The sequence below is a fragment of the Falco rusticolus genome, chromosome 8 (assembly GCF_015220075.1).
Source record: "Falco rusticolus isolate bFalRus1 chromosome 8, bFalRus1.pri, whole genome shotgun sequence".
Lineage (NCBI taxonomy): Eukaryota > Metazoa > Chordata > Aves > Falconiformes > Falconidae > Falco > Falco rusticolus.
The window spans coordinates 8,741,676-8,765,961 of NC_051194.1; the positions used below are offsets into that span (position 1 = coordinate 8,741,676).

Here is a 24,286-nt window from a genome sequence, read left to right on the forward strand (position 1 = left end):
GTGTGTTCATCTCCGTGTTCCCGGTGGCAGCACTTTGTTAGACATTAGGTAGCAAGTGGTGTCAGTGGCCCCGGTGAAAAGCTGCAATGCTTTGTTTCTGTTTCTTTTTCGCCTCCCTGGCTTGGTGACAGTACATCAAGATAATACCCAATCTTAGCCTCTTCTGTAATGCTGTTTGAAAGGGTTTCTTCCAATTTATGCCTTTTAATTAGAAGCTTTCAACCTGTAATTAGAAACTTACACCAGCCCAACCTTTCTTTCTGAAAAATGCATTTGTGGTTTAGGCAATTATGGTAACATAAAAAGTAATTATTTTTCTCCATGTGTGAAATGAGAGTGCTCATTAATGCACCCAACAGGCAGAGGATTTTATTTTGTTTCGATTTGTTCTGTTGTATTGCAATAAGTTACGTAACAAGGTATGTCAGGCAAGCAAAAAAAGCTGGTGTAGGCAGTTGGACTGGCATATCTAACTCCCGAGTGTGTTCCTTTGCCACGCTGGGCGTGCAGAGAAGCTGCGGCCAGCGGGAGCAGAGGCATGGCCATCTGCAGCTCCCAGCCCTCTGGCCAGCACACACAGCCCCAAAGGAATTTCCACACCATCACTTGACCAGTTTTGACCCAGGCTATGTAACTTGTGATGAGAGACATGAGCTGGTGAGTTTTTTGTAACAAAAATAATTACAGGCTCCTAAGTTCCAGCTAGTGACATCGGTAGCACCACTATGGCTTGCTTAGAGCTCAGCCTGCTCTGTGACAATGTCATATGATGTCCCACTTCTGACCATGCCAGGAGAGGGGACATCTGTCCTTTGATTATCCTCCAGCCAGAGCTGTATTGCTCTGCTCTGCTCCTGTATTTGATGGTGTCTCATATGGCTGGGTACTGGCAGAGGTTACAGACAGGGCTGTCCTCAGTGGGCTGAATCTCCTCAGTCCCACCTACAGTTGCTGGGGTTTTATTAATCACACCCGTGCTCTCATCTGCTCAGTGGCACTATGCCTGCTCAGGATGCGGCCCCCGGCCGCTCCGCACCTTTTCCTGGCTGCGGCCAGGCGCTTGTCGGCGGAGGTTTCCCACCGCATGGCACACATGGCTCTGGGTGCTTCAGTTCATCAGTTCAGGCTGAAAGACTGAGCACCGCGGGATGGAGCTAATCCTGCAGACAGCTTTCGCTCGGGTCTGTCGGGTACAGTAGGGGTTCAGAGCAAGACCAATCTGCTCACAACCCACTGGGTGAGGAGAGTGAAGTTGCAGTCATCTCTACACTTAAAATAGAAACAAACAGGAATAATTCATTTTGCATCCCTCAGTCCCTTCCCTGGCCACTTAAACACACCATCTTCTTAAACCACATCTGTATTTACCACACATCATTTTTTACTATCTCCCAATTTCTATGATAATTTCCTTCGTTGATTTACAAGCAACAACATTTTTTAATTATCCAGATGATTTTAATTTTCTCAGCCATACCTGCACTTCGTTAAACATTAATCTCATACTTTTTTCTTTGACAATCTCTACCCTTCACCATTTCTCCAGTTCATAATGAAGGTAGATCTCAATAGCATTACCCAGTACATTCTTCTCCCTAGATGAATTTGCTATCTTCTGTTCGAGCTCTGCTTTTGTCTTCTAAATACTATATTTGGCTTCTTGTAAACTATTCTGGAAATCACTTAAGAAGTCAAAAAACACCAACCCATGAACCCTAAAACATTTAGGATGACTTTGCATAATTACATCTGCTTCAGCAATTCCCCTGCTGTAGCATGATAGGCAATCACATAGAATTTACAATCGTATTTTGACTCTTCCATGGTTTTCTAGTTTTACTGCTATTTAGTGCTCTGAATAAGCCTCGCCCAGTGCAAAGGGGATTTGCACTGTGCTGGAAGGAGCTGCATGCTTGAACTTTTCTGCTTGATGAGGAATGACATTTTTTTCAGAGGAAAATGAAAGCTGGTTTTCATCTGCTTAGTGCTGCAAAGCTGGTACTGTATCTCCAGATTCCTCTGATTCCTCATTTGTCTAGACCCACTCAAATCTCCTTTGAATGTTAGCGCAGCATCTTCCTAATGCTGGCTTTGACCTGCTTCATAATGGTTTCAAACCACTCCTGCTACTCAATTAGCCCTCCTCCCAGAGCTGGAATCTCTGAAGAGATTAAGGTATTTCCATTATATGGTCAGGAGAGTATTGTTTTAGCATGGACTTTGTCTAGGAAAAATTCACTAGACACAGTACCTGTAGCTCAGACTAGGTGAAAAATATATAAACTGGTTCATTTGGCGCTAAGCTGAAGTTAGCAAAACAGCAGCAGATTTATTATACTTCTTGTGATTAAGCACTTCTTTTTGTATTGCAGCTGTTAAGAGCTCTATTTAAAAAAAAAAAGAAAGAAAGAAAGAAAAGGAATGTTATAAAATGAGTTTTAGGGCATTAGTTTGAGATTGAATTAGCAGAGCTGAAGCAAGGAGAAATGGTCAGGACGTGATCGATGGGGTGCAGCAGGAGGAGATGGAGCCAGTGTGCAGGTCCCCACGGACAGACAGGCACGGCACCGTCATCGGGGAGCGCAGCACGTGCAGAGTCCAAGCAGGACCACTCATGCACCATGTCCACTAGGTTCCCCATCCAAGGAAATACTAAAGCTTATGAAAAATGTTAAGCACAAGGGTGAGTAATACTATTTTCTCAGTTCCTTTTTCTCTCTCTCTTGACTCAGCTTTGGTCAAAATCTCTTTAGCATCTCTGTTGCCCAAATACAGAGAAGCAAAGCTGTTGCACCCTTCACTGTTTGAACCAGACTTTTCTCTAGCTCAATTAGAAAACTGTAATTTCCAATAAGGCATCATTAGACCTCTCCTTCCATCAGGGCTCTGACAGACTTAACTGCATTTTCCTTAGGGATTAACCATGGTTTGTGGATGAGAGCTGTAAGAATTTTCTTCCATTGTCCATTAGATCATATTAGGAATTACATGAGGCTTTAGACCCCCAGCCAGAAAAATCTGTTTCAGAGTATGGCTGCGCTGGAATTGTCACTTACTAGATTTGCAGCATAAACATTGGAAACCTTATGGTAATACATGCTCTCAAACTAAACAGTATTTACAATGATAGGCAGGATTTACAATTGGATGACATGATGATAATATGTCCTTGTTTACTTCTGTAATTAATGTTCCTAACAAAAATACCCTGGAAACCTTTCATAAGCAAGATTTATTTCTGTTGATTGAGACTGTAATCAGATGTCCCTATTCAAACAGTAATTGGTGTGCTTCATTAACATGTAATTGAAAACAAGATTTATGTCAATGCTAGGCAATAAGTAGCAGGGATACGTATTTTCTTATTAGTGGTGAAATCTTCTGTAAGCTCTCAGAGTACTTGCTGCTTTTCTGCTGTGCCGTGTGCATCGTATTTTGTCAAAATCATGGTATCTTGGAAAAAGACATTGTGCATTTTCCCCTTTTGATATTAACATCTCTGAGGCCAGCTCCCTTTTCCTCTCTTTCCTGTTTTATATCAGGCTCGCTGTTGTCGCTGTTGTTTAGCTTATTGTGTTCTCATGAAATGGCAGTACGTTCCAGTACGGAAGAAATCTAGTGATGAAGGGTAGAGCTCAGGGCAGAGCGTTCTTCTCTTTGGGAGATGACAAGACTTTCCTTTTCTTTTTTTTTTTTTCTTTTTGATCAATCAGTTGAGGTTTTCACCAGGTGAGTCCAGATACCACCTGTTGTTCCTCCTCCCAAACTTTTTCTGTTTCAATACAAGCAAAGGTAAGACAAATTTAAAAAAAAAAAAAAGTTTAAAAGCATTCTAGAAATAGAAACTGATAGTTTATTTGCAGTTCAGTAAAAGCTAATTAACTTCCAGTTAATAGGGAGAAAAGTATTGTGTTTTCATCTATGAATAGATATAGGTAAGGTAACACACAAATAATGGAGTCAGAAGTGTAAGTCACCGCGAGTGGGTGATCCCATTGATTTCATTGAAACAAGGGAGTTAAAACTGAAAACAAATTTCAACCTGAGATGCTGGTTCATTACCGGCAAATTGATGGAGCTCTGCGTTTACTTGCTAGCATAATTTACCAATTGTGTGAGGTGTAAGCAGGCACAGTGGTAGCACTGGCTAATTTTATGCTCAATGTGAAATCTTATAGCTGGTCAGATGCATACCATAAGAAATAATTAGAGTCATTAGAAATAATGGGCTACAGCTGCAGTAATACATGCTCTGTTCTCAGTCCAGAGGTTTCTAAGCAAAATTAAATTAGCTCATGTTACCACACTGCTGCATCATATGCTCCTCACCTCCTGAGAGTAAACTTCTCGTTCCATTTCCACGCTGCGAGCAAAGTTTGTGCGCCACAGAAAAATCCTCTGCTGGGGATAAGAAACCCTGAAGCTTGAGGCCATTCCTTGCTGAAAAACAAGTAATAAAAAAAATAAAAAAAAATAAGAAGTGGCAGTAATAGGTCCCCAGCTCACATTAACTCCTTCCGCATGTTCAGGATCATCGCTCTGCTGTGCTGCAGCCTTTGGTACCAGCCACAAATTGCAAGTCCTGTTTGCATCAATGCTGGACCCAGGTGAATATTTTTCCCCCTGAACTACTAGCTTTAAACTTTTTATCTTTTTAAGGAAATCATGTCCACTTTATTGGAAGCACATCAGCAGCCCCTAGCTGCTGGTGGTACTGCCTTCACATCTGTAATATCCTCTTTTCTCCTCAAATTCAAAAGTCTGTTCATAATAGTAAGGAAAACGATGCATTATCCTGGAGAGGGTGAGGAGAGGGACAAGAAGGAAATATAATCCATGGTACTGGAGTGATTAATGTGACTGTTTATGATGAAGGAAATGAAAACTAGAAATCTGGGTAAGTAATGATCTTTCCAAGAGAATTACTTTCACTGAAACCACTATACAAACTCATATGCTGACCGTCTTTAAATTATTGCTGAAGTTTTCAAAGCAAAGCAGGGACAGCGCTGAAAATTTTTCTCCCTTATTGACTCCCAGGAGCACAGAACTTCCAGCCATAGCAGGAGAGGGGTTCACTACGAGATGCACGCATGCCATCACCTCTCTTTAAAATGTAAGATGCTTCTGCGATAAGTTTGAGTAAGAGGGCTTAGGAGGCACATTTAGCACTGTCCATTAGGCATGGTGAGCTGGAGAAAGGCTTCCCCTGCATACATCACCTCACACATTGATATGCGGGCCAGGTGTGCTCAGTGGGAGGAACAAGACTAACAGTATTTTTGATGAAGGTAAGAGCCTAATATTGCAGCTTCGGAAAGATGAGTTATCCATCTGCCAGCCATCTATCTTTGGCTATGGTACTTACCTGGCCTCGGTTATTACAGTATGTAACTGCTGCACAACCACTAATATATTTATCTTTTCGTCCTCCCTGTGGAGTTGGGAAGTGCTATTACCTCCGTTGCAGAACTAAGAACTGAGATTGAGGGTCAGATTTGTTATGGCATTTAGGTGCTCAATGGGATTTTCAAAAGTACCTAATGCCCGTTGTAATAAGTGGAACCTGGGTACTTTGATAGTTCTGAAAATCACGTTACTTGTGTCTCTTCTTTTAAAATTTTGGACTTAACGTGTCACCCTGGGATCCGTAGGAGAGGTTCCCATGTTGTGGGTAATCACCCAGACAGGAGACTGTCTTCTTCCAGGTGGGACAGGAGCAATTTTATGGCAGTAGCTTATCTCAGTCCTGAATCCAGCAAGCTGCAACTCTGTGGGTAGCGGTGAATTTACCCTCCTTGCCCAGCTCTGTGAGAGAGGTCAGAATCTAGTCCTGGAAGTACTTGAGCAAAAATAAGCAGCACCCATGGTCAATAGAAAGGGTTTATGTGCCAATTTCTGGGATGGAAAATTCAAGAGCAGCAGCAAATAAAGAAACAATCTATATTCATGCAGTCACCTTTCCAGCCTACTCCTGTAATCACAGGCTTACACCTAACCGGGAGACGTGAATCCTACAGAAAGCTCCAGGGTATTGCACTGGAAAACAAATGTTGATTTTGAACAAATTATCTGTTCATCGCTTAATCATTTTCTTTCATTATTAGTCTCCAAATTGGTTCTGCTCTGAAAGACAGAATTAGGTTTAAAAGCAGAGTGTCTCTTAAACACTTGCTTCAAATGAAAGTATTTGGTAAACATTACTCAAACCCCCTAGAGCATAAACTCCTCCACTGCTTTCTCAGGCTTTGCATAGATTTTTTAGCTCCTGGTTTAAAGACAGGTGTCTCAGGGATTCTTTCAGGATATTAGAAAATAATCAAATTTAATCCCTTACAATCATATGCCGGGGAAAATTTAGTAATTAAGTAAGACCTTTCTGGCCTCATTTACAGTAGCGTAAATTGGGACACAAGTCCCATGCAAATAGGTGAAGTTACACCGCTATTGAACATGTAAGAGAAAGAAGAGTCGGAGTCCAAACCCATGGCACAGGTACAAAACCGTGTGGGCTGCAAGCCCAAGTTCCTTACCATTGGAAGAGCTGCAATTTGCTGTTACAGTACTTGTACTCAATTTCCATAGCTTTAAGGTTCTTAAAAAAAAAAAAAAAAAAAGTCCTGGGCTTCAAAATTATATTTTTAACATGAAAAGGGATGGGTTTTGTTTAATTCAGCATGTCAGCAAGATTGCAGCTGTCGGTGCTAGTGATGTAGGATGACAGAGTGGGGGTCAGCTCGGCTAACTCCAAAAAACACGTGGTGCTGCAGGGAGGGGGTGGGCTACAGAGCAGCAGCGAAGGCCCCGCGGTGTGTGCTTAGCCCGCGTTACACCAGGGACCGTAAGGAGGTGCTCAGGAGGGTGCTTGGTGCCTCCATGAGGCAAGAAGCTCTGCAGGGAGTAGGATGCCTCTAAAGTTGCATGGGTTTTCATCGGTGTTTGTAAGATGCTGTTACCCTGCTTGTAGGTTCTCATTAGGTGGAGGAGGGAGAATAACTCAGTCACGTTGTCAGATATAGGAAGAGAATAAAATTTCGGGACATTGTTATCTTGTAGATTGCCAGGTACTTTTTATCTTGTTCCAAGCATGAATTTAACTCAGTTTTCTATTAGGGGGACCTGTGTGCACAGGGAGAGATATGCAGGATGGTCCTCTCTTGATGCTCCCCCACCACAGGAAGGCATTTCCCAGCTCTCCACAGTCACCAGTGAAGCACTGGTACGCGACTGGGAGGCTGCTGCTGTGCAGAGCAGGAATTGAGCGCTCAATTCCTGCTGCTGCAAATGAGTGCATTTGCACTGTGGTGTCTGGCCACTGTTTTGCACTTGCAGAATTTATTTCTCAGTGAGCAGAAGAGCTACAAGATTAACAGATGAACAAATACTTTGAGACAGCCAAGACATCAAAGAAATTGGAGAGTCACTAAGATGTTGGAGAGCTGAAGAGTCACCTGGCCATGGTTCCTAGGAATTATTTTATCCTCAGATTAGCTCAGCTGTCTTGGGGTTTGGACACATCCTCTGGTGAATTTAGCTACAGTGACTTAAGACATGACTGGCCACAGCGCTCTGCTTCTCCTCTGGAGGATGCTGCCTGTGGAGCAGAGGCAGCAGGAGGGAATGTGTGCCTGCATCCCAGCCACTGCAGCTCAGATTCTGGGGACTTAGTGCAAGCAGAAGATTCTTCATTTTTCAAGGTAGCCTTGAGCTATACCACCGAGGATGAGAGCGTACTGTACCCCTGGGCAGAAACCTCCAGGGAAGATGTGGGGCAGCCAGCGTGTTAAGCCACCCCTATGCAAGCTATGGGAGTGCACTGTGACTGGTTTTACCATAAAGAAATTCCAACAGGTATTGGAAAGGCAGGTATTGCAGCAGGAAGGTCAGAGGGAATCATATCCCAGGTGGTACTATTTAATGGCCATCACTCTTTGCAAGCTTTTTCTCCCCCATGCAATCTGCAATTCAGAGGGGTGGGGAAAAAAAAAAAACAAAAAAAAAACCCAAAAAAACCCCCCAAACAAAAACCAAAAAAAAACCCCACACACCAAAAAGTGAGTAGCAACAGTCTTAACCTTAGACTGCTCGTACAGAACCCAGCCAAGGGGTGATAACAGTGGAGCATCAGAAGAAGGTTTATGTAAAACGTAGCTTCCCTGCAGAGAGCAAACAAAAAGCAGCTCAGAAAGATTGTGCAGAGGCTGTTAACCATGAGACCATGCTCATTCCTTGGGCTGCATATGGCTCAGTTCTGCCCTGAAATTTAGATTTAGTTGAGTCAGCCAGGAAATTATGGATGAGTTTGGTGTCTTGAGGGAAAGGGTTCAAAAAGCAGCAATATGAAGACACCAACAAGAGGGAAAGTTATAACCTGAAAAGTGCCACACAGAGGGAACTGTGCCTTTCCTTTATTGAACTGTTGGCTGCAATAAATACGGCTGAATTCCCTCAGTCTCCCATAATGTTGTCTCAGTACCAGCAGGAGTCCATTTAAGAATACACTTACTTGCACAAATGATTATATATGAAGAGCAGAGAAACAGCTGAAGTGTCACTGCAGTGATGCAAGCAAATCCTAAAAGCTGCCCAAGTAAGCTCGGTGGCTGCGTGCTGCTGCCTTGTGCTTTGGGTTTCCCAGCACCGCCAGCCCAAAGCAGCCGAAATAGAGGAGCTTCTGTTCCACTCCACCTGCCTGCCTCACCTGGGGAGATGGTACTCTAGATTTTGTGATGGTACAGTAAATAAATGGTGACAAAATCCACTAAGAGGATATTCCCAAAGAGGGAGAATTGGGGTTTATTATCATTTTCAATACAGAAAGTAATAAAAGACTGCATTAGCAAGAAGAGATGAGACAAGTATAGTACAAAACCAATGAATGGATGATCAGCAAGGAAGATGAACCTTGCACTTCTACATCTTATGGCATTATAACCCCAACTGCCTGAATTAAAGGGTTTGGCTGTATTAGTGCTACAGCAGGGTTGTCAGATACCTGTGTGTGGTGCGTCCACAGTTAGGAGGGGTCAAAGCGCCGCAGAGAGGGGCTTGGATGTGAGCAATGTGATGTAGGCATAGGACTGCAGACCAGGAATTTTAGGGTCTTCAGCCTAGTTGTTTTCATTGATTCCCTTATGTCCTTAAACACTTCCAAACTTCACATTGTAGGTAGCCAGGAGAAATAATGTGTTCTTGCTTGAACAGTGGTTCTAGGAAGAAAAGTGCTTGCACTCTCTGTGTAGGTATACTGCTTTGCTAATATCCCCCGTTAGCACTGATTAGTTAGAAATCTGAACTTGCATATGGGCAAGCTGGTCATGGGGGAAGCTTTATTGCACCTTGCAGCTGGACCCAAGTTGATACAGAATGTTAGCAGACTAGATCTGTGATGTGTTTGACCACATTGTGCATGAAGTCTTTTCCACTGACTAAACCAGGTGTGGATCTGACCATCGGTAGGTCCTACGGTGCTGTGCAGCAGGCAGTCAGGCAGTGCAAGGCAACAGGCTGAGACTGACCATGAGTGTTCAACCCTTCGGGCTCTGTAACTCCCCGTTCTGTTACAGGCTGGAGTCGCCGACGCGCGCGCTGGTGATGGAGGCTCCGAAAGGCATCGAGATCAACGCGGAGGCCGGCAGCTTGAAAGCCACGTGCAGGACAGAGCTCAGGCTGGAATCCAAAGATGGAGAGGTAAGAGAAGGGCGTGAAGCCCTACCACAAAACCAAAGCAAGCCCCAGATCTCCTGCAGATGTGTAGCCTTCTGAGTCACTGAGCCGCTGCATTTGAAGCGCTGGTATGAAAGCAGCGGTGCAGCAGGGCTTCCTAGCTTAGTTTCTGCTAGCAGTGATTGAACATATCATATGCAAACAAGACTCACTCTATGGCAGAGGCTGATTCATTATTTTTGAAGTGCTTGGATAATAGCATCTGTTGTTCAAGCAGATTTATGCAGCTGTAAAATATACAGTACTCCTAACCTCTTTGTTTCCTTGTCAACTTTAAAACAAGATTTACTTGGCCAACATAATTAAATCTTTTATCATACATTTTTCTATAAGAAGAGCTTAATTCACTGGTATTTATCTGAAAAGCTTTTGTAGCTGATGTTTTCATTTTGGAAAGAAAGGGAACATTAGGAGATACAGGTTGTTGCACTGGGGAGACTTCCAAAGGGGAAGAGAGCAAATATAACAGAGAACAAAGGTAAAACCGGTGTTGAGTAAAGCCTCTTCTGGTGTCTCAAAAGTACATGGGCACAGGGTTCTTACCCCTCCTCCTGCCACAGTGCTGGAAGGCACAGAAGGATGTGGCTGAGGAGCTCCTGCTGGGGAACCCACCGGGAGGCTCTGCAGGAGGAGCTTCCCATGGAACACAAACCTCCTGGCAACAGGGCTCCAACACAAGCTAACATTTTCCTGTCTTAAGTGTCAGGTGTAATAAGTAGAGTGGGGGTTTTATTGCAATTCCTGTTATTTCTAAACATTTGCCTTTTAAGACATTTCAGACCATGGGGTGTTAACAAAAAAAACTCAAAAAAAAAAAAACACCAAAAAACCAAAAACCTCTTACCTAATATACTGCAACTGAGATCCAAGGCATTTCACTCCTGCAAGCAGTTGCCTTAATGGTTTTAACACTAAGTTGCTTTTAAAATGCATATATTGACCTGCCTCTTTCAGGAGATTAGATGGTTGGATACTAAAACTGGCGACTGTTACTGTAATTGCCAGATAAAAGCAAGTACTGTCAGTTGCCCTGTAATAGTCTGGTGTGCAGGTTATCTTACCGTGCCCTTCTCAGGGATGTTAGAGCACTCCCCTCTAGCTGCCATGTGTCTAAGAGCCGCCACATGTTCGCTTTTATGTTCTGTTTCAGAAGGAGAGATATTCAGGTCTGTTATGGCATTTAAGTTATTTTTAATATACATAAAAGTGTTACACGTATATATAAAATACACATGAAAGTCAGTGCTGGGAGCCTGCAGGTGTGACTGGCGATGGGATCACAGTGCAGCAGCCCCGGTGGAGGAGTGGAGCCATTGTGTGCTCCCCACCTCGCAGTGGGGTGCCTCTGGCTGGGTTAACCCAGACGTGCAGGTGCCCCAGGAAGCTACGAGCCAAGAAAACACGGTGGGTAGATCAGCAGAAACAAACTGGAGGTCTTAGGCGGCTCATGATAAAGGCAGATAATATGCTTACCCAGGCTTGTATCAGACTTTCCCATCTTAATACACTTGCCCAGCCAGTTTTTGTAGCGGCTGGATTTTCCAAAGGAAGCTTCTTTAAACACAAGATCAAAAATAACAGCTCTCCACTAATTCTCTCTCTCTTTCTCTCTCTCCCCCACCTCCGACTTCAGATAACGTTGAATTCTGCAAAAATCAAACTACCTAACTTGCCTCAAGGATCTTCCTCTTCTGCAGGGTCCAGGCAAAAAATCTACGAGCTCTGTGTGTGTCCCAATGGGAGGTTATTTCTGTCGCAGGCAGGCACTAGCTCGACCTGCCAGATAAATACAAGCGTCTGCCTTTGAGAGACAATTTGCAGTGGGGCATCGCAGGCAGCACAAAAGCCAGTTCTGGTCTCAGATTGCAGCTGCCAACTATTTTTACTAGAACACAGAAAGCCTATCAAAGACTTTTTTTGTGTGTGCGCGCGCGTGTGTGTGAATATATATATAAAAATATATATATAAATATATATATATATATATCCTCTGTGTAAAATGATGTTTCAGTACAAGGAATCCCAGGGTGACCCTGTTACATTTGTGTAGCATTTCTCTTACTCACACCAAAATTTACTGGTACAATCTGCTGAATTGGAATTGATGCTCCCCTGGCCCCTTCTGTATTAATATAGTCCAATGATCACCCCTTGTTTTTGATCATGTTCTCAGAGCAATGGGATTGCTGGCTGGGCAAAACCCTGGAACCAACGTAGACCCACCAACATGCAAAGGGAAGAGAAGCATCTCTGATTATTTTCACACCGTTAAATCGGTGGCATGAAAAAAAAAAGAAAAAAAAGGAAAAAAAATCCCCAACAAAATAGCCAGGTTAATCTGAGGTTAAATTGCACTCTTTAATTTTCACCTGAAGCATGGCTCCCTGTTGGGACAGAGAGATTGCACTTGGCTGGTAGAAAAGCCCAGATCTTGCTGGAATAATCATGTATTTTTCAGAAGGGGTTTGAGCCTTACCTGTGCATGGACAGGGGTGCCTTGTGCTATTCAAATGTGACACATCAGCTCTAACCCTAACCTAAAGACATCTTTGTGCTAACAAAACTGGCATTGCATTTAGTTCTTGGAGGGAAAAAAAATTGCAAAAGTTGGACTAAATAGAAAAATCCTGAACCTCCCTAGTTAAGAGGTGTGCTGGATCACCCCACACACTCTCCATTAGCACCTTTCATTTTGAAAAGGTTTGGTGTGAAGATTTAAGATTTGGACATTGCCTATCAGTGCCTATAGAAAGAGAAAATTACCTGTTCTACCCATAGAACCTGAGAAATTGATACAAATCAGGTGTGTAACGTAGATGCTATGCCAGATTTTTTGTTATCTTTCTTTCCAGGATATATAGTCCAAGGTCACTTAGATTTTCTGGAGACTGCAAATATCAGAGATGCTGGCAATGAAACAGACTTCTTTAAGCATTTACAAAGATTGTGACCAAGCCAGATTGCTGGAAAGCAAGGGCTTTGGATGCTGGTTCCTCTAGAATTTGAGCCCCAAAAACTCTGTGGTTGAATCTTTTCATGGTTGCATTTTTCCTTATTTTAAAGTCTAGGAGTCACTACGGGCAGGTTAAAACATGGAATATGATCTGGTAACATTACTTCCATTGTTCAAGTTTTGAAAAACGATGAGAAGAGCCCAGATCATTGAATTCCAACCCATAATTGCATCCACATGCGTGTGAAAATCCTTGACAAACAAATATACTAATTACTGCAGAAGTATCTGAGTCACAGTAAATCTTACAAGGACAGCAAGGTTTCTAAACCTCTGAGATGCTTTTGAAAATATTACCTCACGTGCAAATATGACAGATCTGTGCCCATCCCTAGCGATAGCTAAGCAAAGCTGGTATTCTTCAAGCGATCTTCAAGATAAAACGTAGCTGACAGAAATGTTTAGAAATAATATGGCCCATTCCTTTTTTACAGATTTCCACGTATTTTCTTGTGGTCTGGAGAGTACCAGGGTTTGATTTTTATTTTTTTTTTTTTCCCTTTAAACGAACAATTCTGGCTTGATCTAAAACCGACTGGACTCAAAGGAAAGATTTCTGTGGAGTTTAGATTAGATGTGTTGCTGTCTAACAAAGCAGCACTCCTGCAAAATTTATTCCTGAAAGAGGTTTGAATGATCTGCTTTTATTTCAGTAACACTTCCCAATTAATTAACAAATTCAAACTATTTGTTAATGAATGATTCCTGTAATTATTATGTCTTGAGTCAACGTCTGAATGCAAAGGGTCACCCAGGATAACAATTGTATTGGGACACAGGACTATACCATCTCTGTTCAAAGAGGGGAATTGTGCCTATGCCTTAAGTCAATGCACTCAGCAAGGAGAAGCACATCATATTTATCTTGTTATTAAAACTAGTTTATTTGGGGGGAGGGACAGGAGGGTGTCTTGGGAACTGGTTGTGCAACTTAAAACAGATATTAATGAAATGCATTAAGACTGTAGGGGCACCTAGAGTGATACAAACTTTTTTTTTTTTTTTTTTTTTTTTTACCATGTTAAATATAGTGAAATACTGTGTGCGTTACCTCTGGGACCACAACTGAAGTCCCATTCGTAGTCCTACATTTACTGTAGAATTATTTTTTTTTCCCCCTGTTTCATTTAATACGGATCACAAACCTTACAGCAAGCACAGCCCAATTCATAAACAGATCCGGCGTGAGCAGTTGTGCAGACACGTGCTGCAGGAAGAGCACCCTGCACAGAAAATGAGCCGCGTTAACTTTCCCATCCCCCAGAGCATGGGTGCTGGGGAGGAAGGCAGGGGCTGACCCAGCAGGGATGCTGCGTCCTGGTTCCCTTGCTCCACTCCCGCGGCACCGGCGGCTCAGTCCTAGCCCTGTACACCCTCTGCCGAGGATTGCCATCCCAACAAATTAATTGTGAGTGGCTGGTCTTCTCAGCTGGGCTCTCCGTGAGATTATCACCTTCTTGTGTCGCGAAAGCCATGACACCGCTTAAGGACATCCCGCTATTTATTTTGGTATGAATTTCTATGGGGGAGCTGTTAAGGAACAACCTCACACAGCTGTGCCATCGCTGCAGACGCTTCTCTGAGGTGAGCAAAGGGTACCTTAATTACATCTACACAAAGCAATTCGAGTTCCTTCAATATATTAGACTATCATCTTTCCATCTTTAAAAACATAAAATTATATGTTGTGTTGAAAGACAAGGAACGGCTGCTAGGAAGGTTGAACCCATATAGAGACTGGTAAATCATGTAAGTCCCACTGGAGTGTGAAGGCAGCGGTTTGGGTGATGCTGCCTGCGCTTGTGGCTGCGTGATTAGTCCCCTCCTGTTCGGTGAGTGGCAAACTGGAGCAAACGGGACTGCGTGTCTGGGATGCCAGGGTAAAAAACAGGCGCTTCGTTTAAAAAGCAGCTTGCAAACACAGCCAGCTATTTCACGCTTCTCAGCTTGTTGGTGGGGGCTGTTGTGGAGTGACTGACCCACCGTGCTGGACGAGGCGAATGCACGAGAGGGTCCCTTGTCCTCCTGCCTGGCCCAGAAGTCCCTCATAGTTGCTGCACCTGTATGGGTTGGTTTTCCCTGAGTCCATTTAAATCAAGCCTCCCTGGCTGGAATTCGTCCGTAGGCTCTCCCTGCCATCGATAAAAGGCCAAAAACGAACAAGGGTTTGTGTATATCTTTGTGACTCAGCCCTGCGGTTCAGTGCAACGGAGCACCTGCTGTCTGGGGAAGATGGCGTTTCTCTCAAACTGGAGTTTGTTGTACCTCCCAGTGCTAAGGCAAGGCGGGGAAGGGACAGTGAATTTGTTGCTGCTGAGCTCAGTGGAAGAGATGCCGACAACCTCGTGGCCTGAGCTGGGACAGGAGCTGGACCAGTGACAATTCAGGGCACCCTTGGGTGGCTGTGGGACCGAACCCCGGCTCGGCGCCGTGTGCAGGTCTGCACTGCAGCCACCAGCACTGCAACCCCACAATTAATAATTGCTAATCAAGGGGCTGTGATGCTAATGTCAATATACCTTAGACAACCAGGAATACTGCAGCATTCGTAACTGTGTTTATGTATTGTAACTCAACTTTATAGGGTTTCGGGACCTTGTTAAATTTGCTTTAAATGCGACACTTTAGTAAGTGGTCGGGAAAATGACTGTCAGCGCTCACCGGTACAGCAGCACCTTATCCATAGGTAGTGTGCGACCCTTCCGCCGTCATAGGTGAGTTAGGATGGATTTTCTAAAGCAAAAAGAACTAAAACAAACAAAAAAAACCCTTTTGCCATTAGTAAAAGCAGACACCCTAATACTGACTATACAACCGTATCCATTCTCTCAAGTTTCTTTGTGGGGTTATTTGGGGGGATTTTTTGGTTTATTTTCTTCTTTTACACTTTTTGAAGCATATTACCCAGTAGTCGGTGAGGTGGGTAGCTTAAGAGTACAAAGAAATGTACAAAGCAATGGCAGTAGCTGCTAAAATATGTGTAAGGCCTCTCCTGCATATGCATTTTTAGTAAACTGAGTCTGTGCAAGAGTGATTTGGTTTTGGTTATCTCAGTCACGTGCTGTCAAACAGCTGTATTTTAAGAGGGTTTTCTTTTTTCCTTTAATCATAAATATCACATTGCACAAACACAAAAAAAATAAGGCATAAGCCTAAAAAATACTATCTCCGATATACGGTATAGAAAAATGATGTCTAAATTAAAAAAGCACTCCCTAGAAATTACTCCAAGGTTAAAAAGAGATTCCTGTGGAACTTGTGAAGATGTCAGGTTAGTTCACATTGTACCTAGTTTGCAAATACAAACGTTCTTAAAGGAAATTAGCTTTTGTTGTCATAAGATGCACACACACATATGAATATATATATATACGCACACACGCTGACATGCAGTTGTTTACAACAAAAGCCAATTTTCTTTCTATTTGTTTTTATGGCTTTAAGTTTTACATTGCAAAAGAGAGTGAGACAAAGACCAAAGACTTAACAGAAATTCATCCCTTCTCTGGTTGCCCTCGCTCCTGAAATGTGTTAACTTTAATGGTGCTTTTTTTAATTGGGCAGGAAAAATACAGGTTTATCATAAATTTGCATTTGACAGAGTAAAGTGGCAGGAAGACTCTTAACTTTGTTAATGGGTGAAAAGAGGAAATCACCTGAAATATCTTTAAATGTGTGCAGAGGGCGAGGTTACCTGAAATTTGAAATGGGAAGAAATAGCCCAGAAAGCTAAAAGACATTATCCTGGGCTAGAAGTATAAACAAACTGAGTAAACGCTACCGGCTGTTCACTTACCTGCACTTGAGCATCAGGAGATCAGGAATTCCAGTAGCTGCCCAGTGAGGAAGAGTAATTGTGCCATAATGTTTTCATTTTAAAAGTGCATACAGTAAAAACAGAAAAGTTCAAGGCTGTGCTCTTTTTTCATATATATATATATATTTTTTTATTTTTTTTTTATGACTGACATTTTAGATTTTGAAATGTCATCATCCAGAATTCACCCCAGCATGTGCAGGGCACATTCCTGCGAAGCTTTGCCAAGCACTGGATTGGTGTTTTTTGCATGTGAAAACACCAGCCTTTTTATTGCCGTTGCGGTCGAGGGACACAATCCTGGCAGCATTTCCCTTTTCCCCATTTTGACCTTTTTCCTCCGTTCTGAAATCGTTGTGTAGTATTTGGGCAGCTAGTGTCCTGCCCCACAGGGGGCTGCATGCAGGTGGCCCCCAGCCCCAAATCCCCATTGTGGCACTTCTCAGTCTCGCATACCCCCAAAACCTGCGTGTAGCTGTGGCACCAAGGTGAAACCGGGGACTTTTAGGTACGTTCTGCATGGCAGTTGCTCTGTGTTCACAGCCGATGCAGCCACGTTTATGGCTGTGAGTGGAACAGGGTTAAGCACATGGCACTGATGAGATTATCCAAGCAGGAGCAGAGTGAATTAAACAAGGCAGGTAGGGGGGAAAGGGAAGGAACAGCGAGAGACGTCACTCTAATCACAGTAATGCAGCCAACTTCTCTGTCTGTTTACACTATTATACTTTAAATTAATAACATCCATTTTCCTAAATATGGTAGCAATTATGCTTGATCTTTCGTGGCACACAGTGGAATTACTGTCAGTGAAACCACTTACGGCTTGGGCTGTTCAAGATTGCTAGGGTGTTCTTTCCATCCACAATAACCACAGTGGCTTGGGGTTTGGATGGAAATTATAGTGAATAGCTTGTATTTAGAAAGCTTTTAAGTCTGCTGTGGTTGAAAAGCCCACGGTTATGTGCATACAGCCCCGAGGCTTTATATTTCAGACTCTCTTGTCCTGCCACTTGAATTGTATTGTGCCCTTGTGAAAAGCGACACACTTGCTTTATGCGGGAAAAGATGGATATTTAAAGCTGCAGGATTTTTAACCCAAGCAAAAAAGCAAATATAATCATAGTGCACAACAGAGATTTCCCATCCTAGTTAATTTAAACTAGAGGTGCAAGTTCCTTAAAAATTAATTTGCTACAAGTGTTAATCCCTGCAGGAAAGTTAGCTCTGGTGCCACTCCCAGGAGGTGTCTCACCTTACTACAGCTCGAAGCCATGCGGTGGCCGGGATTTTCTGTCGCCGTCAGTAAGGCTGGGCTGCCTGTTCGGAGGAAGCCAGATTTCCTTTGAGGCAACTCATCTCCATGGATGGAGCTTTTGTTAGTTTTTAGCCTGTATTGAAAAACAGAAAGGGTACGTTTACTGTGAAGCGATACGTAGTTGTATGTTTGTCTCGATTTAGTTGGTTGAGTCTTTCTGCCAGCAAGAGAAAGTAACAGGAAAAATTTGTGTGAACGTGTTACATTTACATTGTGCCCTGCTACCAAGTGCTTCAGATAAAAAAATGCAGCCTTAGTGAAACAGTCTTTTCTTCTAATATTAAAAACGACTTTTTGGAGCTTTTCAGCAGGTCCTACCCAAATGGAAAGTCTCACCATTTCTAATGTATTTGCCGTTAGAGGAACAGGCCCGTTGCAAAGCATAGGTCGTGTGCATCTTTGCATGTAGCAGGAACTTTGAATTGCATTGTACTCACACGTCTTTGCCTCATTCAAAAGGCTTAACCGCCGATAGGAGATAAAGCGTTCCGAAGCCTCCTATAAATGCATTATCACTTTCTAAAGCAATATTGTTTCTTTGGTCTTTTAAAAATTTCCTCATGACAGAGTCCTTAAAGCATCTTGAGGCAGGCTCACGCTGGAGAACAAAAGAATAATTATTTGTGGGCGGTTCTATTTTTATCTAAGGCTGGAGTGTAGTTGAAAAAATGTTGCTGTTTGAGTTTCTCCCACTTTTTGCTTAGCTGCAAACACCACCACCACCCCCAGCACTACGGGTAGATTTCTCTAGGGCAGCTGCCTTACGAGCTGGGAGTTGCCTACTTTGCTAAACGAGAACCTGATAATTTTGTCTTCATCTGGGTCCTCCTCTGGGCTTGTGCATTCAGTGTCGGTGCTGTTATTGATATAACAGATAATGAAACGCTTTGGCAGTATTAATGATTTTATAGATGATACGTATCTGCAGTCTGAGTGGTACAAATAGTGCCGGTAGCTCTTGGTTGCTGTTCTAACAAGCCTTTGACCACCTCGAAAGCATCGGCAGTAACTCCAGAAGGCACAGCCATGTGGCTGTTAATGCCACCTCTGCTTTGTCCATTAATGTCTGTACAGCATCCAGGGGGGTGCCACGGGGATGGTACCCCGGTACCCTGCCTCTACTCGGGAAGCCTGTGGGCGGTTGGGAGGTGGTTTTGCCTTTTCTTGTTTATCTCCATCCTGTTGCCAGGGCCTGTGCACTAGAAATAGCAGCAAGCCTGATGCCTGCCTTGGGGGTCTGGCCTGGCGCGGTGCAGCAGGGCCATTCACAGCATGGGGGGGGTGGCTCTGTAGCTGGATTAAATCAGGATTTGGCCCCATTTAACTTACTGGTAGCCTGCACCGCCTGAGGGTTTGGACTTAAAGGTTTAGCACTGCTAAGAGTCTGGCTGCCCCGTCTAAACTCCAGCCTGTGTGCTCCTGGGGCCAGCATGGGACACGGGGCTCCTCGCGCCGCTGGGGTTTCCTTATCCCATGGGCGCAGATGAAGAGCTGTGGCAAGTCTTCCCGTCAGCCACTGCCTGAAAACGGAGGCATGTCCATCCAGCTTCATCCCTCGCCACCACCACGACCGTGCCGAGGTCAGGCGGTGAGCTGGTGGGTAACGTGTGAAGCAGAAGGTCCCGCTGGTGGCAGGGCAGGGCCACGCTGTCTGCGGAGCGGCTTCCACAGGGCTGGCACCGCCAGAGGAATCCGCTTCCTTCTCCCCTTCCCTGCGTTATCCCTGTGAGCACAGAAGTTAAGATGAACAAATGCTGCCCTAGCTCAGCAGAGTAAAAGCATGCCAGAAACCTCGTTAAGTGCAGATCTGAGCAATTCTCACATACTGTGTTTATAGACAAAGGGCTCAGCTGGCAGCATTCACACCCAGATTCCTCCCTCCGTCAGAGCTTTTCCCGAGCTGCAACCCAGATCTTGGTCTGGATCTCTGGGAGCAGAGAAGGGATCAACCCGCTGGATCTGACACAGATCCCTTTGGGGTTTGGTTTTGGGGTTTTTTGTGCCCACCCTTTATTTGAATTAGTTTCCTTGTGCAAAAATGCCAATAGAGTTGTCGATACAAACCCAACGAATGCTCTGTGTAGGTAGACCCAACAGCAAAACAACATTCAGTGCGAGCTGAAGCAAAACCCCATTCATCCACAGCAGCAGCATAAAAGGCATGACCCATACGCTATAGCAGTTTTCATCTGTGATGGTAAAATACCTTGTCTGACCTCTACTCTGATAACCACCAATGACCTTGATCGTGTAAACAGGACAAACTGAATTTAAAGTCTTATCACAGTTCTCATTAAGAAATTCAGATTTGTTTGGCTTTTTTCTTTTTAATTTATGTATGTGTGTGGTTGTGTGGGAAAATATAAAGCTTTTTTGTATCAAATAACATCAATCCTTGCACACTCTATGCAAAATTTTGTAAGCATTGCAATAATGCTATGAATTACACAAGGAACTATTTTAACTTTATTACACTTTCTGTATAAAAAAAGTTTGTATTTAAATGATTTCAACTGCAATCTTGTAAAATATATTAATAAAATAATGATTGTTAAGAAGGAAAGAGATGTTGAGTGGTTTTTGTTCGTTTGAGCATGGCAAACGTGAATTAGACTGCAAACTTTCGTATGTCTGTAGGATACAGATAGGATATGTCAATAGGATATACCTGTATGTCCGTAGGATATGCCAGACTGGATCACACTAGTGATCCATTTCATAGCATCAAGTCCCTGGATATATTTCATGCCAAAAATGCTGTAGAGGATGGAATGAGATTCTCTGTGGATGGCTGTTGCTGTCATTAGCAAAACAAAAAAATCTCCCCTTTAGGAAAGTTGAGTTGCTGTCTTGCTTACCGCTTTGTTGAACTTCTCCCCCTTGTCCTAGCATTGGAGACTCACAGCCAAGAAGTGTTGTAAGCATTGAGGTCCTGCCTGAGCATCGTAAACATCTCAAAGAGGATCACTTGCTGGTAGAGGAGAGGGGATCTGGTGCTGCTTGTGCTCCAATGCTCCAAACCAGCAGGAACTTGAGGTTTTCCAAGAGGGACCAGAGCCAGGTGCATGCATCTGGAAAGGAGCCCCCACCGGCAGACTGTGTAGGGAGCATGACCTCAAGTCTCCCTGCAAAAAAAATAATAATTTAAAAATAAATAAAATCATTTAAAAAAACCCCCAAAAGCAGCAACAACAACACCCAGCAGCCTGGACCAACTCACAGAAAGCCTCTTGAAAACCTCTGGCTGCTTTAACGATCCATCAGTTTTTATTTTAATTGGCAAACTAAGCAGCTGCTCATGGGTGACTCTGCACATGCCAGGCAATCACTTCTGAGGGCATTTTGCAGGAGCTGGGTTTTAAATATGAATTTGTTTGCCCTGGATTTTTGTCAGTAAATGAGAGCATTGATTGAGGCTCATTATCTGAAGGAATAGCAAGAATTCAATCCGGCTGAAAAGATGTGCATGCCTTCCAAGTGCACGGAGAGTACAAGCCCAGCCCTCACAGCTGAGATGCTGCCAAAATCCAGGCTGTAGGGGTACTTGTTTATCAGTTTGCAGGCCCTCCTGTTTACCAGGCTCCAGGTAAGTTCACTCAGTACTGTTCGGTGGTCATGCACAGTCTCCTCCTTGCTCGTTGGGGTTGGACTGTTTGCACACTTTTTTTTTAAAAAAAAAAAAAAGAAGACATCTTTCAGCAGAACTTCAGCTGCAGTTCTTGGCCTGCATTTGGAATTTCTAGCAAACTGACAAGGAAATAATTCATGAATTAACCCCCATTAAGAAGCATGTCGGTAGGAACTTCACAGCACCCGCAGGATAGGGCGCTCTGTGTAGCTGCACCCAGCCCTGCCCCAGGCAGCGGCCGGATCCTTCCCCAGTACCAGCAAACTCCGCATCAGCTGCCTGAAAATGTCCTTGATACAAGCAGCGAGTAGTTATCAAACTCAGCCTTAGGCACAGTGTATTTGCAGTGCCCCCGTGCCAAGTGTGGTACTCAGTAGCAACAATATGTTAACCATTTTCTAAACCCTGGGAAGCTGTATTTAAAAAGGGAATTTGTCTTTTAAAATTGACTCCTGGGAAAATTATCAAAGCATCATTTCTTCCCAAGCATCCTGCCTTTCACTTTTGAGAAGTGCTTCCCAATTTTTGCTTTCTTTTCTTTCTACCCCTATAGCTAATTCATTGTTTCTTTTTTTTTTTTTCTTTTTTCCTAAATAGCAAACAGAAAAAAAGCACCAAAGGAAGAATTACAAAAGCAGGAAATAATCACTGAGATGAAATGAATCCATTTCATACTCTGTAAAATCATAACAGCTTCAACTTCTTAAAATTTTTATGTGCAGCCAGGTTTTTGTATTTTTCATCTAAGTCTAGTACAGACAAGTTGCTGCTGCTGAAGTTTGGTTGTTGAATTGGGGTGATTATTTTTATTTTTATGAACAGTGTCCAAAAGTCAGTGATGAGAAGTATCTGTTTTTAACAGTTTTTCTCCACTGCTGTGACCTTCTTCTCTCCTTAAATGGAACAGAAAAATCCTCCTGAATTTAGTGATGAAGGTTCAGACCTAAATAGCTCCAGTGCCAAATGTATCCCAGAGGAAAATTATATGGCCTCATTTAATAGAGAAAAAGCAAGAAGTCTGGCCAGCAGCTAGAACTTGGCTCTTTTCTGCAGTCATTTCAGAATAAAAAGCAGAGTGTAGGTAGTCTTTAAATATTTGATTCACACTATCAGGCTATTGTAATATACATTACTGATATGATCTGCACTTTTTAAAATTGGGGTTTGTGAATAGCCCTTCACATAACACCTCTGCTTCGGGCCATCATACAGCTAGGCTTGTGTAACATCAGCTGTGGTATTTTCCCTTTCACACCTACAGGGGCATTTTTTGTTACCCTACTTCTAGGCTTTGTTTTCAGCCTCAGCAGCAGCCTGGCAGTGCAGGCAGAAAACAAGGCTCCTGCCTCCTCGCTGAGGAATGCTTGCAACCATCTGCTTTGCTCCATTCAGTGGGTGCATGGAGGGAGGGGAAAAGCAGAAAACATCTTTTAAATCTCTGAAATAACCTCATTCGGCTTGGTTTTCTGCTGCCCCCACAGCAGCACACAGCTGCAGGGCAGAGTTGGCAGCAGCCTGGGCTCCTGCTGGGGCTAAACCCCTCCTGGGGCTCCACATCCCACCTCTCCTTCCTCAACAGCCCTATTCCCGTGCCACTGCCAGACTCAGGCTATGAAACAGAAATACTTTAACTGACAGCATAACCCACAAGTGCTCAGGGGACAGTAAGACCTCAGTGCTGCTCGGTATTTCAGCACCTTTTCAAACAGAAAATACATCTGCATTACCTGACCTAAACTCTACCTACAACTTGAGTTTAGCACCTGGGAGTGCTAAAGGATGCTGAGCATAACTGAGATGGGGTTTACTCGTTGAATATGGGTTTTGCATCTGCTTTGCCTCCCCGAAGGCAAGAACCAGTACATGCACATGCCAAAAAGTGGTGCTGTGTCTCTGTATGGCTGCCGCTCTTAGCCTGAGCCTCCTCCCTTCATCCAACCAATGCGCCGCATCTCCTGCCCTGGGGGTTGAGGTTTTAATGGAAGCTGCTGCAGTTGGGGTTGGCTGCCCGTCTGCTGTATCGCCAGTGCATTCAGAACCGGGGCGGGGTGATGGTGAAACGTCCCACTCCTCCCAGCACAGCAGGATGGAGCCATGCAAGCACATGGGATGCTCCACAGCAAGACATTCCCTCCTTGCCGTGGCAAGAGGTCTGTCGGAAAGAACGAGACACGGTTTTCACCCCAGTGTGTCCCAAGTGACATCTTGACATGGGTTTCAATGCTCTTATGGGAACCACCCAAGGAGGCCCCAGGGCTGAAGTAAGCAGTTTTAGAGCTGATGTTGGTCCCAGAGAGGGCCACGTTTATATTAATGCCCAGCCAACAAACACAACCTGCCTTTACAAACCGGGGTGATTAAAAACTTCTCCTTGCTCTCCACTATCAGCAGGCTTAGGAATAATAACTGACTGATAGGGAAGTGTGTGAGAGAGAGAGAGCGTGCCTCTTTGTGTGCACGCATGGGGACGGGGGAAGATAAATTTCTGAATAAAATGTTATTTTTATGTCCGCTGTAACGATTTCCCAAAGCATATGGGTATTTCAATAAACCCCAGTCTCAAAAGAGAGTTTTTGCATCACAATCGTCTTGAACCATAATAACTAAATTTGAAAATAACTATCATCTGCTAGAAAGACATTAAAGTATCTATAGTGGTACTATCAGGCTGTGAATGCTATGGGAGCTCTGCACACACAGACACACACACACACAATTAACGAAGAAAAAAGAAAGGAGAAAAGCACTGTCCCTTCCAAGAAAACCCACAACCTACTGCCTACA

The 24,286-nt window shown here is 43.7% G+C and overlaps 1 protein-coding gene and 1 long non-coding RNA gene across 3 annotated transcripts in view; one reads left to right on the forward strand and one right to left on the reverse strand.

Moving 5' to 3' along the window:
- The window catches only part of SGCD (sarcoglycan delta), a 344,369-nt gene extending 328,843 nt beyond the window's left edge, over positions 1–15,526 (forward strand). Inside the window, exons 8-9 of one of the 2 annotated variants that reach the window (XM_037398393.1) lie at positions 9,567–9,690; positions 11,360–15,526. In XM_037398393.1, coding sequence (XP_037254290.1) covers positions 9,567–9,690; positions 11,360–11,533 — 298 coding nt within the window. In that variant the 3' untranslated portion in view covers positions 11,534–15,526. The remainder of the gene's footprint in view (positions 1–9,566; positions 9,691–11,359) is intronic. The other variant, XM_037398394.1, reaches the window with a different exon arrangement.
- Positions 13,234–20,407, reverse strand: LOC119152755. Its single transcript, XR_005105874.1, has 2 exons — positions 17,812–20,407; positions 13,234–16,572 (listed from the first exon to the last, which is right to left on the reverse strand). It is a non-coding gene; the product is annotated as an uncharacterized LOC119152755 (long non-coding RNA).
- Between the last annotated feature and the right edge of the window lie 3,879 nt (positions 20,408–24,286).